The 16,828-nt window shown below is 46.0% G+C and overlaps 1 protein-coding gene across 1 annotated transcript in view; it reads right to left on the minus strand.

Moving 5' to 3' along the window:
• Positions 1-474: 474 nt before the first annotated feature.
• RNF17 (ring finger protein 17) overlaps positions 475-16,828 on the minus strand; it is a 191,098-nt gene continuing 174,744 nt past the window's right edge. The window contains exons 35-40 of the mRNA XM_068266942.1: positions 14,901-15,017; positions 13,059-13,215; positions 10,555-10,690; positions 8,432-8,621; positions 5,835-5,934; positions 475-1,046 (exon numbers count right to left, since the gene is read on the minus strand). Of these exons, the coding sequence (XP_068123043.1) occupies positions 1,033-1,046; positions 5,835-5,934; positions 8,432-8,621; positions 10,555-10,690; positions 13,059-13,215; positions 14,901-15,017 (714 nt within the window). The 3' untranslated portion in view covers positions 475-1,032. The remainder of the gene's footprint in view (positions 1,047-5,834; positions 5,935-8,431; positions 8,622-10,554; positions 10,691-13,058; positions 13,216-14,900; positions 15,018-16,828) is intronic.

Genomic DNA, 16,828 nt, shown 5'->3' on the forward strand with positions numbered 1-16,828 from the left:
ATGTACCCACAGTTACATTGCCTAGGGCCTGATAGATGTTCTTTGTTCCGGTCTGTACCTTTTACAAGTACTCTTACCGAGGACTAGTTTTAGTCTTTGACTAAAGGGAATAAATATGGCAGTCTTAATATCCTTCTCACTTCAGTTGTCTTTTAAAATTCCTAAGCGTTAGCAGTTAAGAGACGAATTTCATGTTACATACTTTTAATCAATAAGATTGTAATATGCAAATTAGAGGAGTTGGTGTAATCCTAAACTGAGGAATCGGAGTCGGTGGATTTTTGTACCGACTCCACAGCCCTGATTTATCGTACATGCTATATATGGCCTGTCTGACAAACTGAACAAAGTTTCCATGCTGATAGCACATCCGCTGTACCGTGCTCATGTGAACCTTAACCTGACACCACTGCTGAACATGCTGCCATTATCTACAAGGAGATGACTGGAAAGACAACTCACTATGTGCAGAAGTCAACTGATACATATTTTCCTTTAATCATTCAAGATTTTTTTTTTTCAATACAACAAAAGAAAAAACTTTTCTCAACCAAACAACTAACAGTGTAGCTCTGTCTGCTTTGTTACATTAATGTGGAAGACAATCTATTCCAAGCCTGAAACGCTAAACACAATTTGTCTGCACTTCCTCCTCCGTGTACATCGGCCAGAGGTTCATATCTTATAGGAAAAAAATCTTAACATAATTGTCTTTACATGCAACCTTAAGGTGCGTACACACACACTACTGTAATGGACTGAGCAGATCGTCTGCACACACGCACTGCTGTCGGCAGAACGCCCACCCAGCGGGAGGGTCTGACAGACCCGTCTTTCATTACAGTAGTGCGTGTGTACGCACCTTTACAAATAATAGCTTACCAAATACAGCTATTAACATAACATACTGTACAGAAAACAAAACTTACTCAAACTTAACATTTCTAATGTATAAATGTTTGAACTCAAATGAAGATCGGTAAAAAGCCATCCGCAGAATATGCAAGCTCTTCTGTTCACAGTGGCATGTGCTCAGCCAGCGGTATCTGCAATACAAACACAACCACTCTAATTATAGCAGAACAGCAATTTATATCACAAGCAAACTAAAATAACCTGCCAGTATAAGGGCTGAAGCACAGCGCTGAGCACTTCACGATCTGACAGTGCTCAGTTTGCTTTTTGAACAAGCACTTTCACGGCAAAAGTCATGAGTTTTCAAAATAGCGGCGACCAATTTTGGTGATGATTTTGCCACAATTCTAATGCAAGTGAATGCTGTTTTTTTTCAAAAAGTAGCACCAACAGATTGCAAAGCGTTCAGCAGTGTGTATTGGCTCAGCCGTTAGAGAGCCCGAAAGAGTTTCAAACATGCATTGCTGCTCCCATTTCTTAGTTTATGTATTAAGGACACTTTCACTGTAAAGTTGGGTACACATGTTAAAGAATGGTTTACTGGTGACACTTTTAGGTGTTTTGGAAAGATTAGCTCCTGGCTGAACGACCTATTGTGTTTCATGGAGAATCGTGATGTGCCACAATTCCATGCAAATTCTGGCTGAATTTAACAAGTGATTTCTATGGAAAGTCAGAATTGGAGCTTACCGTATATTCCGGCGTATAAGACGACTTTTTAAGCACTGAAAATCTTCTGAAAAGTCGAGGGTCATCTTATACGCCGGGTGTCAGGCGCCGGGTGTAAGTTCTTGTGCCAGGCTGAGCTTTAAATGATGTACCGGGCATGCATCCATGGCGGAAAGGTCCGTTTGCAAAATCTGTATCAATGCAAAGTTTCCTGCAATCCCGGATAACAGCTTGCGAGCAGAGGCTCGCACGGGTCTCAAGGCAGCTTCCTGGTTCAGGGGTCACCTGACTGTGACGTATGCGCTCCACTACTCAGTGTGTTCCACCTCCGGCAATCTCTTCCAGCGTGAGCGCACACGTCACAGTCAGGTGACCCCCGAACCAGGAAGCTGCCTTGCGACCCGTGCGAGCTTTTGCTCGCAAGCTGTTATCCGGTATTGCAGGAAACTTTGCATTAAAACAGATTCTGCAAACGAACCTTTCTGCCATGGCTGCATACTGCATACATCATTTAAAGCTCTGCCTAGCACAAGAACTTACACCAGGCGCCTGACACCCAGTGTGACCAGAACTAGGAAGCTGCTCTGCTACTCATGCGAGCAGCTGCTCACAAAAAGCTACAGAGATTGCAGAAAGTTTGACTTGACACGGATTTTTCAAATGGATCTTTCCCCTGACTGCAGCACCCGGTATGTAATTTAGAGCTCTGCCTGGCACAATGTACTATAGGCATTATAGCAAGCATTGCCAGTTCTTAAAAAGCACAGCCCTATCTCTTTTCCCTCTCCCAGATGACTGCAGCACCTAGTAATGCCAGTTCTATGTTTTATAATACTATAATTTTGATGTGAGGTGCAGAGGGTGTATACAGGGGTGGGCCAGGAGGATGGAAGAGGCATGTTTTGAAGAGGGGTAGTCTTATACGGCGAGTAGATCCCAAACTCTATATTTCAACTGGAAAAGTTGTGGGGTCGTCTTATACGCCCAGTCGTCTTATACGCCGGAATATACGGTATCTGTAATGGAAAGGGGTGGGATCAGGCAGTGTACACAGGAAAACAATTGGGCAGACGAGCAATCTATCGTACATGCAGCCTTTTCATTGGCTAAGTTCACCATTTCCATGTAGTATGAAAGCCAATAGATTGTGAATGTTTTGAACAGACTGTAGACTTCTCACACTTCATGGAATTGGAAAAATTGGGCAGGCACAACACAGTGCCCTGACATCCCTCCCTCCCCTACTCCCCTAGACTCTCCCCATACTGCTGAACGCTAAGGCAACAGATGAGCCACGATACAGTGGGCCACAGACCACCTACACTTTCTGCTCAACAGCATTCCATTACTACAGAAATAATTAAGCAAATAAATTAGATTTTTTTTTTAGGGGATAATTTATGCTAAATGAATTTTTTTTGCAGTGTTTGCCACCACTTTTACTCTAGCGACCACCACACCATTCTTTAAGGCTTTGTTCACATCTAAAATCGAAATCGCTGACGGCAGCGATTTAATTTTTTTTGCACGTTTTTATTTTCCCCCCTCCCGGCGCGCCACGATTTTGTGCAAAGCGCTTTTGCAGAGTGATTCCATTTTTTCACTTCCTGACGTTAGTCAGGAAGTGAACTCCTTGACCCCCTAAAAGAATAAATACAATGTATTTATTCTTAAAACCGCAATCGCCACAGAAAGCAATTTTCTAAACGTTTCCATTAGAGCAAAGTGCCCCAAAAATGGTACAGGCACTGCTTTGAACCTTCTCATTGAGAATCATTGCACAAGCGTTTTGTGGGCGATTTTGAAAATCGCCTGCACTTGAAAAAAAGCTTGAAAACGCCCCTAGATGTCAACCAGCCCTCAAGGAAACCCTTTTGGGCCACTTACCATATTTTTTGGACCATAAGATACACTTTCTCCCCCAAAAGTGGGGAGAATAAGTCTCTGCATCTTATAGTCTAAATACAGCACATCGCTACTGTGCATACCTGCTCATAAGATGTCCAAGATTAGTACAAGCTGCATTTCTGCAGCGGTCTTCTGTCACTGCTATTGTCACCTGGCAGCTGACCACGCTGAGGGTGGCATCAGGCAAGCTGTGGCTTTAACAAGAGGATCCCACTGAGAGAGGCTCCTGACATGGCTGCTGCTGATTGATGTGCATCCCTGTCAGTCATGACTGCCAATAAGTGACTGGCGCTGATGGTCTCACAGGCGGGACCACGGCACCGTCAACCCACCTGTCATTTCACTTAGTGGCAGCCATGACTGACAGGGCTGCACACACATCAGAATCAGCCATGTCATGGTCCTCTTTTTAAAGCCACAGGCTGCTCGATGCCACCCTCAGCCTGGTCAGCTGCCAAGTCACAATAGCAGTGAGTGGTGGCAAAAATCCGCTGCAGGTATGCGGCTCGTACTGGTCCGGGGACACAAAGGGACAGAGGAGGACACATAGAAAGAGGCGAGACAAAAGGGGCATGAAAGCACCAGGTTTAGCACCCCCCCTTGATTATTGTCATCTAAAGAGAACCCGGGGTGGGTTCTTAGAACGCTATCAGCACATAGAGGCTGGGGAGTATATGCAGACGCAGCCTCTGTTGCTATACTGCTGCCCCCCCCTGGTCCCCCCGCGCTCTGCTGCCCCCCATAAATCAAACACCGTGCTAGCGACATGCAGCATGTCGCAGCCGGCTGTTTACCTTTGACAGTGTCGGTCTCACCACTCCCCCGCCTTCGATATCGCCGCTCCCTGCCTGCATCCCTTCCCTCCAATCAGCGGGAAGCGGCGCTAAGGAGGAGGCGGGGGAGCGGCAGAGAGACACTTCCAAAGGTAAACAGCCGGCTGGCGACATCCTGTGTGTCGCTAGCTCGGCGTTTGATTTATGGGGGGCAAGCAGAGCGCAAGGGGGGGGGGGCAGCAGTATAGCAACAGAGGCTGGGCAGTATATGCAGACCCAGTCTTTGTGTGCTGGGGGCATTCTTAGAACCAACCTCGGGTTCTTTTAAATTTATGTGCATCTTATGGTTCTAAAAAATATGGTAATGCGTTTATTGGTACTTTTCCGTTAGTCGGGCGCATCCACTAGGTGGCGTTAATTACTATTCCCTCTCCAGGCCGTCATGGATAGTAGGGAAAGATATACTTCTGGTGTTTTATCGCCACCTAGTGGATGCGCCTGGCTAACGGAAAATTACCTGTTTTTTTTTTTCCCTCCATGGTAGTGCATTGTGAAAAAGCATACAGTATGAAATCTGCCATAGGAAAGCATGGGCTGCACATTAGTTGTCCTTTCAGTTATTGACAGCAACTGATGTAGTATAAAAGTACCCTTCCTGATCAATCCTGGAGCGCGCAGTGCAGGATCCCCCTGGGTACTAGCACGGCCACGCCTGCACAGTAATCCAAGTCCACTCAATCATGAACAGCTTTGTGCTACTGCACATGCACAACCGCAAACACAACAGAAAAACTAACTAAAATGGTAATTTACTCACACGGCCTCACTGTTCACAAATATGATATTTAATCATTACACTTTTTGTGGCAAAGATAGTGTGGAATAGTTCCAGGGTGCGTTTCCACCAGAAGCATGCAATTTACATATGATTTTTTTTTTTCTAATGTGAAATTAACAAGCATGTTTGCATATAAATAAGTTTTTAATGTGAATTCACATGCGTATTTGCATATTTTTTGATTTCCATTTTTCTATGAGGAGATTCAAGAAGGCAGTCATACTGACATTATTGATTGCAAAACCCCACGAATGCTAAAATGCACGTGAAAACAGTGTCCAAGATAGTAACCCTGTTGTCTGTGTTTTGGATGCAAATTTCACATCTAATGGAAACAGGCACATAGGAATTAATTGGTGTGCAAATTTGTGCTCTAAAAAGACGTACAAATTAACACCTAGTGTAAACAGGCCCTTACTATAACCTACCAGTGACATCAGAACTCTGACAGTCTTTAGAGGTGCAATACGCTCTTCAGTATGTCATGCTCTCATGGTAACCAATCATCACTAGAGAACCCCTAGTGTGTGCAGGAAGACAGCTGAAAAAAAAACTGCTGCAGTTGCCCAGAGCAACTACTTTCCACATGTTGCCATTGCTTTGAGGAACTGCTCTGCCTTGGCTCCAATTTTCTGTTCACCAGTCTTCATAAATCAGCCCCACAAAAATATAGTTCATGTTATTATTTTGTATCTCTAACACAAAATAGACTTATTAACTTGTGTACATACACGCTGTGTCCAGGTCAGCCATTTTGCTATTTATCAGAGGTTTGTGCACCAGCTGCTGCTTTTCATCATACAGAAACACAGTGTGGTCTGGAGCTCCGGTCTGGAAAATAACACAGATTTAGAAAGGGAATCAGACACATGCATCGGTTCACACGGCTGCACAGCTATACTCCTTCCACAGAAGCAAATGTAACAATGATGGGTACCTAGGAACTTTTACTCAGGATTGAACTTCAAGGTCCATCGGTACCTTCTCTATTGTATGCTGCTCAGATAAAATAGCAGACATGCCCAGATCTGTGCAGTACACAAGGGAGGAGAAACATGGACAGCTTCGATAGCCGATTAGTAGCCTTTCAGAGGGCCGGGTCCTTCACACTACCATCAGGAAGAGCAGCCTAACTAGATTTACTACAGATTATATCTGTAGTATTCTTTGTCAATGACAATTCTTTGTTATTGCAGCTTCTGTCACATGCTGGCTTATTTTTATCCAGCACTTATATAAACACTAATTCGCCATAGTGCCCCTTTAAAGTAACAGAGCTGAAAAATTAAAAAGATTTTATACATACCTGGGGCTTCCTCCAGCTTGGATCGCTCCCATGCTGCCGTCCTCTGCTGCCCGCAGTTTCATGAACCGGGTCCCCACACTTCCGTCACTTTGGAGCTAGTCCGCTGGAGAGATACATAGAGAGCGCACTTCTCCTGCGTAGCTGGCCGCTACTGATGTCAGTGGCGGGTCCCGCTTCCCAACGCTGTGGGCAGCAGAGGATGGCAGAGTGGGAGCGATCGGAACGGATAGGTCTGGAGGAAAGCCACAGATATGTATAAAATCTTTTTAATTTGTCAGCTCTGAGTCCCTTTAAGTAGTGGCTGGGCCTGTTAAAGTTTACTGCCAGCCATTTCCCAAAGAGTAAGACAACGGTCCAGTGGACTCCAGAACAGACCCTAAAAGCAAGAACCTATTCCCATATCTCAGTCTCCTCTGTGTTCTGGTTTGCGTTTCCATGATGCACAAACCCAACCTGTGCTATTTGTTCAGAAAGCAAAGGCTGGCCCTCATACAGGACTGTCCAACTGCAGTCCCCGATGGCCATATCCTTGCTGGTGTTTCGGATGGACTGAGAAATGTATCTACTAGAAGAGCCACACCTTTCCTGATTCAATCCTATAAATGAATTTGAGCCGAGCCAAAAATTTGTGAGGCCCTCGAGAACAGGAGATGGACAGCCCTCATCTTATAGAACAAAGATATCTGCTCCCTAGTGCAGCAGACACCACCACGGACCCCCAAAATAATACAGCATTTATTCCATCAGAGAGTGAACCAAGGCTTAGTCAGCAAGTAGAGTCCAGCTAAATCCAACTTTCTGTGTATATGCAAATACTACATGCGACTCGTTTGGTTTTCAGCCATAATTACAGATTGGTACTTTTGCTGGTGTGAATACATTTGTGAACGGCCCCATTAGTCCAGCTTAGGTGAAAGGCAAAGCACAGGCATCACTGCTCCCTCTAGAACAGCAGTGCCTGGATAGTGTACTGGTTAAAGAGAGCCGAGGTGGGCTAATATAAAAACAAAAAGTAGGCTACTTGATCCAGGGGGCGGAGCGGATCAAGTAGCCTCAAAACCCGCCGCTCCTGTGGGCCGTAATGGCCCAATTTCACAGCCTCTGGGTCACGACGCTGCAAGAAGAGACTGTCTCTCACCAGCTTGCCGGGGAGCGGCAAAAGGCGTGGCTAGGAGAGAGCTGCCCAATGGCAGCTCTGGAGACCCTGTAGGACCGCCCTTGGTGGGCGTTTTGAACAGGGAATCCCTCTCCCGTGTTTGTTAAGGGGCCATAGTGCGGCAGTGCTAAGTGGAACCCCCCCGCCCCCCGAGCAGAGAGCAGCAGCGTGGGGACACAGAGGCATGTTATTTTCCTTATGACTTGCCTCTGTGTCCCATCTGCCCTCCCAAGAACCACCTTGGTTTCTCTACACAGGAAACCTGGGTTTGAATCCTGGCTCTTCCTGTTCAGTAAGCCAACACCTAGTGAGGAGACCTTGGCCTAGACTACCCAATGCTAGGTATGCACGATACAATTTTTTGGCAGATTTACCTGCCAGATCAATTTTCTTTAGCATGTGCAATCTGAATTTCGATCGATTTTCTGTTCACTTTTATGGTAATCGATCAAAATTCTGATCGGACATGTTGGAAAAAAAAATCGACCTGGCATGTAAATCTGCCAGATAATATATAGTTAGCATCTAGCGTAACACTGCTACTGCCTATAGAGCAGGCCCAAGTGGCTGCAGCTCGGGTGCTGAGTCCCCTAGGAGAATGTTCTGTGTCTAGGATAGTAGCAGAGTACTTGTTACACTTCTAGCTACTGCCAAGGTCAGTAATCACATTTAACCACTTCCCAGAAGCCCATTGGCGGTGGAAAGTGGCCACGCGCACAAGTACCTGCCCGCCCCCTGCGGGTGTACTCCAATCATCTACATTGCAAAACCAATCGTTTTAAAATGTCCGTTTTGCACAATGCAAAAACAGGACTTTTTAAATGTCAATTTTGCATTAATTGGTTAAACCATAACTGGAGTCTTACCACACGTGTAGCAAAAAGGGTTCTTCCTTGAACCAAATAAATCATATCATAAACAGCCTTTAAACTCCATTCAGGCCTGTAAGGGAGTCTTTCCTCTTCTAAGTCTTCCTTGGGTGGCTTGAATCCAGCCAGCCTGACTTTCATTGCTTTAGCAGGATACTGAATAAGGCATTGAGGAAGCTGAAACAACCTATAAAAAAACCAAATGATTTACTTATAGGTAGGTAATGGATGGAGTGAATTTGCTATACCAGTGCATTTGAAATGTGTGCAATTTAACTACCTAAAGACCGCCTCACGCCAATTGGCAGGACCACGCAACTCCAACTGGAGTTAATTCTTGGGGGCGGAGATTGCAGAGGATCGCATCCCCGCTCGAAAGACGGAGCTCCGCTAACAGTCTCCGCTCTGAGACTGTTAAACATTAAAACCGTCTATTTACACTGTACAGCGTAGATCACAGCGCTGTACTGGGGACAGCCGTGTCACTCAGCTGCCCCCTAGAGAATCTCAGGAGTGATCGGTTCTCATAGGCTGATGCCTATGACAGCTGATCGCTGTCCTTGGCTGGCGGGGGGAGGGAGGGAGTGGGGGAAAAAATAAAAAAGTAGGACATTTTATAAAAAAAAAACAAAAAAAAAAAAAAAAAAAAAACACACAAACAAAAAAGAATAAACAACCTAGCAGCGATCAGAGCCCACCAACAGAAATCTCTGTTGGTGGGCATAAAAGGGGGGAAATCACTTGTGTGCCGAGTTGTACAGCCCTGCAGCGAGGCCTTAGAACTGCAGTAGCCTGAATTGTAAAAAATAGCCTGGTCACTAGGGGGTGTAAGCCTATGGTCCTGAAGTGGTTAAATAGGCCATAAACATCATGCCTATTGGCAAATGAGACATAAAGACTACCGTATACACTCGAGTATAAGCCGACCCCCCAACTTTTACACAAAAATCTTGAAAAATGATTGACCTGAGTATAAGCCGAGGGTAGGCAATGCAACACCACTGGGTCAGTATAGAGAGAAACACTGTAAAAAAAACATGTAGACCCAGTGAGGACTTCACTCACATTCACTTCTATCCATATTTTGTACAATAAAATAGCTGTTATCACATGCCCCAGCCATGTGCAGAGTGCTGCAGTGATGTCAACTTTGGTAGGTGATTGCAACTGGGATCAGTGTGAACCTGCCATAAAAAAGTCCCAACAGACCACATTGTGTACCTTTAATCTATATCCATAGCAATTAAAGTGAATGAAAGGTACATGGATGACCCAAGGGGCAGGAAGAGAGGGAACTTTGAACCCAAAGTTACACAGTCCATAAAAACCAAGAAACGCTCTAATCTCCTGGGATGCTTTTCTTACACTAATGACAGCGTGTCCCTCTCCCGAGTGCACCCCCAGTGCAATGTGTAACAAAAAAAGGATGAGCTGCACTAATAATCGAGTGCCCCCGTTCCCCCCCCTCCTCCACTTGCCGCTATGTGTAAAATACGGTAATCCGCAGGATATTCCCTCTCCGCCAAACTGGAGTGTTTGGCCACCCTTTGACGTGTCCTCCGTGTGTCAGGATATGCAGCCGCGGCGTGAATGATTCTTACCGGTCTGCACTGTGTTGGTATGCCTCTTCCTGTCCGTTGCAGGCTCGTTATGACGCCCTCTAGTGGCATCTCTTTATCAACCTGTGACGGACAGGAAGAGTCAGTCCAACAGCGTGGATCAGAAAGAATCACTCACGCCGCGGCTGCATATCCTGACACCCTGGGAGACACGGAGGACACGTCAAAGGTTGGCCAGTCTGGCAGAGAGGGAATATCCTGCGGATTACTGTGCTTTACACATAGCGGCAAGCGGAGGAGGGGGAGAATGCAGATTACTTTATGCATACTGGCAATCGGGAGGAGGGGGGCAAGGATTATTTTACACATAATCAGCAAGCGGGGTAAGGGGGCACGCGATCATTAGCGCTGCTCTGCTGTTTCTTTTTTTACACATTGTGTTGAAGGGTGCACACCTAATCCGAAACTCCCACTTTTGGGCCACTTTTTTGGCCTCAAAAACTCAGCTCATACTCTAGTATATACGGTATCAACATTACAGAAAATACTTTAACTTCTTACTTGCTGATGTCTAATACGGCTGTCGATCCATAATCAACAAATTCCATGAGAAAACGCAAAGGATAATAATCTTTAATGGAAACTAACTTTGCTCTGTGTAACAAGCCATCACTGTAAATCGCAAGACAAGGCATGTCTGTTGAAAAGGGAAAAGACACAAATACAGAAAAAAAAGTTATAAAGACAACTGGAAGCATTAAAGGCCTGATACAAAAAAAAAGCAGTGCATGGGTAGCTCCATGCTACTGCGCAGGCTGTATTTGGATCGCACGGTGCAGCCATGTCTGTACACAGATGGAAGCACGGTCCTGAAAATGGAGGCTAACAGCAGTGGGGTGCAGGAGAATCGGAGAGCTTCTAGAATAGATCATCCACAGGCTTCCATCTACTGATTAAGTAATGTTTCTTATTTATTTACCCCAGGTCTGCTTTAACCACTTCCATACCATGAAATTGTGTGCTGATCTGTGCTGCGTGGGCTCTCCAGCCCACAGCACAGATCAGCTAGCAGCCAGGGCGATCAGACTTCCCCCCTTTTTTCCCCACTAGGGGGATGTCCTGCTGGGGTGGTCTGATCACTGCTGGCTGCTTGCGGGGGCTCTTCAAAGCCCCCCTCCGCAGCGCTTCCTGGCCTCCTTCCCTCCCTCTGTGAGCGGCGCAGGACGGATTTCCGTCCTGCGCCTGATGGGATAGGCTTTAGCCTATCAGATGCCGGCGATCCACAGCCAATCAGAGGCCGGGGATCGCCGATCTCCTCTACGGCGCTGCTGCGCAGCAGCGCCGTATACATGTAAACACCGGGGAAGATCTTCCCCGTGTGTTTACATTTACCCTGCGAGCCGCCGATCGGCTCGCAGGGTGTTCACGGAGACACCCTCCGTGAACTGACATGGAACGGCCGCTCATACGAGCGGCTGTTTCCATGGTATACACTTCAGGATTCAGGGGCGTATATATACGCACCGAGAATCCGGAAGTGGTTAAAGTGAACCTAAAGCCGGGGGAAAAAAATGAGATTAACTCACCTGGGGCTTCCCTCAGCCCCCTGCAGCCGATCAATGCCCTCGCAGCCCCTCTCTGACACTCCAGGACCCGCCGGCGAGCACTTCCGGTTTGGCCGTCACCGGCTGACAGGCATGGGAACGCGAGTGATTGTTCGCGTTCCCAGCCTGTATATCGCCCCCTATGCTGCTATTGCAGGAGGCTGCAGGGAGCTGAGGGAAGCCCCAGGTGAGTTAATCTCATTTTTTTCCCCCGGCTTTAGGTTCACTTTAATATGAACAAAAATATAGAATAATTACTTACCTCTGTAGAGGAAAGCCCTGGGATGTTCCAGAGGCTTCTCTGATCCTGCTCCACACTATTGCTGATTGCCATGGCCCTCTCCTTCAGGGCCGCACTTCCATTTGTATAGGAACATGGGCACGCCTGGGCACGGTTGTACATGAGTGGCTCCGTGCTACTGTGCAGGCCATACTTGCACCTGCACAGTGTGTCCGCGCTCGTACATGGACGGGACCACGGCTGCGTTAAAACATTCGACAAGCCCTTGTCTCATATGTTCAGAGGGTCCCAACACTGGATCGGTGGCATTGAAGAGGATGGGGAGAGCTCTTTACCATCCAGAGGCATCCCACTACTGAGGTAAGTATTCAGTTTAAACCTTTTTTTTGATTCAGGAACCCATTAAGCATCAGATCATTCAACATATACAAAGGAATTTTACCGCTTTGGGGTACAATAAAATAAATGTATGAGGTCGATCTAGTTGGAAGGGGAGACATTGGTTTAATGATTATCTCTCTTTGCCTAGAAGTGGGTTTTATAAGGAACTTCTGCTGAGTGTCAGGATAACCCACCAACATGTCAGAAAGACTTTACAACTATAAAAGGAGTAGAAATAGAAACATAATAAAAAAGTGGAATTCTTTTCTGAAGTCACTAAAGTGTTTTACACGGAGATGCACATTACTGGGTACGGAGCTGTCCAAATATTGTACAACCTCAAAGGTCTCCACCTGCCTGGCAGCTCCTTATGGACAAGTTCTAATTTCCTGTTGTGTTACCAGTAACAGGAAAAAGACTCATGGTGCCTAAAATGATCCCCGATCTCTGTACAAGTTTTCATAATCTGCAGCAACCCACCCAGCTTTGGGGAAATGGATGACTAGTTGGGATATTTCTGGATGAGATTTATTGTATTCCCCTACCCAGGGACATTCTCCTCCCTCCTCCACACTCTAGAGATCATATTGCGAGCTTATAGCCCAAAGCTGAATACTCAGGGAACCCGACAGTGTAATCTTACAACGGATACGGAGCAGGAGGAGACATGGGGACTTAGTAGATCACATGGGGACACAGGAGGAGACCAGGTTTAGTTCATATTTTTTTCCCTGGTTTTTGCCCTCTAAACCTCGGTGCATCTTATATTCCGGAGCATCTTATACGGCAGAAAATATGGGTACTGGAAATGTGGTTTATAATAAATATAAATACTGTACTATTTCTAAAGTCAGTCAAGGTCAGCAGCTCTTCTCCATCATCCTGATTCATGTGCTCCAGGTAGGACGCAACGGGATCACAATTATTTTCCAGGTCATCATCGTCTGATTCACCCAACTGGGACTTTCTACTTCTGTTTTCCAGACAGACATAGACCTACACAAACGAGGCAAAGATAGAAAAGTGTTCAGTCATCTAGTTAAAGGTAAGTGCCTTTATACCCAAGTGTGGCTAAATAGTCCTAAAATATGGCAAAATCTCAATATTTCCATATACAGGCATTATTGATTTTAGCCCGGTTTTAAAATACAGCCATGTTGAGTCCACTATTTACACTAAGAAGACTCATGACCAGTACATAATCCTGTTTTCTGATGTGTGACGAAGAGCTTATTGTTATCTTCACATGGACTATGAATTGTGCAGAGTGGAACATAACAGATTTATCTCATGGAGGGAGGAAAGAGATGTTGAACATTTGGGAAGAACACAATTTAAAGCAGGTCGGATTGCATGTTAAGCTGGCCATATACATTTCTCCACCCAATGTTACATAATGATCAATTGCAACTACAACGCTCATCGATCGATTCCAGCAGTGACTATTGAAAAATCAGTTGAACTGCAGCGTTGCACAGTTCTATACAATGCAATGCTATGGGCCAACAATCTACTGCCTCTCCTGCCCGGCCCCTGATCAACCTGGATATTTCATCCTATCAAATAGATAATTTAGATTGATTATTTTGACCAAAATACGACATTTTGAAGAAATTCACGTCAGATTCAATCAGGGTGATCGAATCTGCAGGTAATCGAATGTGAGAATCTATGTGTGTAGACTGCATTCACAACCTCTTTAAAGGAATCCAAGCAGCTTATTTTTTTCTGCAGTTTGTCCTGGTTTCTAATAGCTGTAGAAGCTGCAGTTTTCCCCCTTCCGTCTGCCCTTCTTTATCCAGAGGAAAGTGTGAATGTAATCAAGTGTGACTTCTCTAACCTCTTTGAAGTACAGTGTCCTATCCCCCCCCCCCCCCCCTAAAAGCTTTTATTTGCTCACTTTTGGCTACTGCTTAATTACAGCAGTCCTTATCTGCCTGCTCTTTCTGCGGACAGACGGCAAGCCATGGAAGTAGAGCAATAAAAGCCTCTGACAAACATTTAAAGAGACTCTGAAGCGAGAATAAATCTCGCTTCAGAGCTCATAGTCAGCAGGGGCATGTGTGCCCCTGCTAAAACGCCGCTACACAGGGGTCCCTTCACCCCCAAACCCCCCACTACGACACTTGGTCGCAGACTCCTGGAGGCAGGGCTAACGGCAGCAGCCCTGCCTCCAGTCGTGTCTATCAGCGGCGCATCGCCGCCTCTCCCCCGCCCCTCTCAGTGAAGGAAGACTGAGAGGGGCGGGGGAGAGGCGGAGATACGCGCTGACAGACGTGCGTGGGGCAGGGCTGAGGCGGTTAGCCCTGCCCCAACCAGGAAGCGCTCCCCCGCTGCACCGAGGGGATTTGGGGGTGAAAGGACCCCCGTTTAGCGGCGCGATAGCGGCGGTTTAGCAGGGGCACACATGCCCCTGCTATCTATGAGGTCTGAAGCGAGATTTATTCTCGCTTCAGACTCTCTTTAAATGTAAAAAGAAGAGGTAGAATTGATTTTTTTTAATGAATGAGCCACATTACTGGCATGCATTTTTAATGTACAATTGAGATACCCTAGGGGATAAAAATGCTGCTCAGTTCACTTTAATGTGATAGCATGACTAAACTGCAAGTCAGATCTCTGTGAATCAATAAAATACCAAATCTCAGTGAATGGCACGGCCAATAAGAGAAGGTACTCACCATGTTTGGAGTTTGAATGTGCGTCACTTTCACTGGGAAAATCTCTCCTGGGGGAGGCAATGACAATTGCGAATAAGGTGACAGTAAAGGGGTCTCCCAGTCATTGTCCATTAATCCCTGCAATTAAACACACAAAATGCATTTTAACTTATTTTTTTTGATGCTATGACTCTAATGAAGAAGTAAAGTCCCACTGCTATAAATCTACAATATATTGTATGCAGCTGTATATACAAGGCAGATGTGGCTACGCAGGAATGGTGATCCATACAGGCATTTATGGATCAATTGCCATGGCCTTGATGCATGTAATAATCAACAGCTTTTTATTTACCTCTAAATTTGTTAGTCTTGAAAAACCTTAAAGGAAACCTGAGAGAAAAAATTATCAGTATTTTTACTGGGCTTCCTCCAGCCCCATGTGCTCCCTCAGGCGCCCGGGCCATCATGCATGCACAGTGCAACCTGACTGGCGCATCTGAGATCCAATTACAGGCGAAAATTGCTGAAGAATGGAGCCACCCGGGAGGACGGCCACCGAGCACATGGGGCAAGTGAAAGTCCCAGGTAAGTAAAAATACTGATCATTAATTCCCCCCAAGTACATTTCAATTTTAAAGTTTTTTGCGATTAAAATTATGATTTAGTACTTATATCAGGGCTGTGGAGTCGGAGCAATTATGGGTACCTTGAGTCGGAGAACTTAAAGTGAGGAGTCAGTATTTTTGTGCCAACTCCACAGCTCTGGTGAGAATTAGACTCGGGCCCTTTCACACTGGCGCTGCGAGTCAACTTGCCACACTGCTACCGCAGCCTAACGTAACTCTATGGGGAAGTTTATACTTCCCATGTTGCAGTACGCTGCGCTGGAAGTGCTAATCTAACGCAGAACTACATTACCGTGCGTGACCCGTGGCGACCTGCATCGGCCTGGGAATCAAGTAAGTCTATGGCGACATGTCTTTTTTTTTAAAAATAGTTGATATTGCGGCCCAATTTTCACTCTGTTGCCACTCAGCTGCTTCCATTCTGCCCCCCACCCCAAGCTGGATTTTGCTGGCTAGAACGGTCCATTTATTCACTAGTGTGAAGAAACATTCCATTTTCTCATTGCCCCCAATGCAGCACTTCAGCTTTTGTTTCCATTCCGCTGAGCTCAGAAGTCCAGAAAAATTGCTGCAGCTGGAAATTTGCGGTCCGTTCAGCGGATCGTGTGGAATAGATCCATTATAATAGACCAATGTGAATGGATGATCCATAGGTTAACATTAAACGGACGTTTTTTTAATGCAAGTGTGAACCGGACCCTCCCTGTCCTTTACAGGAGCTCGCAATCTAATTCCTTATCATTGTCATAGGTTTATTATAGTCTAGGGCAAATTTAGGTGTGGCAATTAACTTACCTGTATGTTGTTGGGATGTGGGAAGAGACCAGAGCACCTGGAGGAAACCCACGCAGACACGGGGAGAACATACAAACCCTGTGCAGATGGTACGTGACGTCACACACCTGGTGCATGCACCTGCGGTAAAAGGGGTGACAGCAAAGGATGCCAGGAGTCCCGCTAGGGGTACAGGTGAGAATTTACAGAGCATGGGCACCAGTGGGGACATTTTATACTTGGAGAGACAGCAGAATGACATCCATCAGTTGTCGCTATATTGAATGCTGGTACTGCAGTGCATCTGATTGAGCACTTTCGACCGAGATTTTCCAGCATGTCTGATCAATGCATTTGACTGATTTAAGCCTGAAATCAATCGAATCATCGATTGGGTGGACATGTTGCACCAAATTTCAGCGAACCATGAGCACAAAGTCAGCCAAGCAAGCCCAGCCAGATCAGCTCATTTCGGCGCTGCGCTGATTCTTTGGGCGCCGCCACAGGCCGTAATGAGAATTATGGCTATAGCATTGCTCAATGACT

Source organism: Hyperolius riggenbachi, chromosome 2 (genome assembly GCF_040937935.1).
Source record: "Hyperolius riggenbachi isolate aHypRig1 chromosome 2, aHypRig1.pri, whole genome shotgun sequence".
NCBI lineage: Eukaryota > Metazoa > Chordata > Amphibia > Anura > Hyperoliidae > Hyperolius > Hyperolius riggenbachi.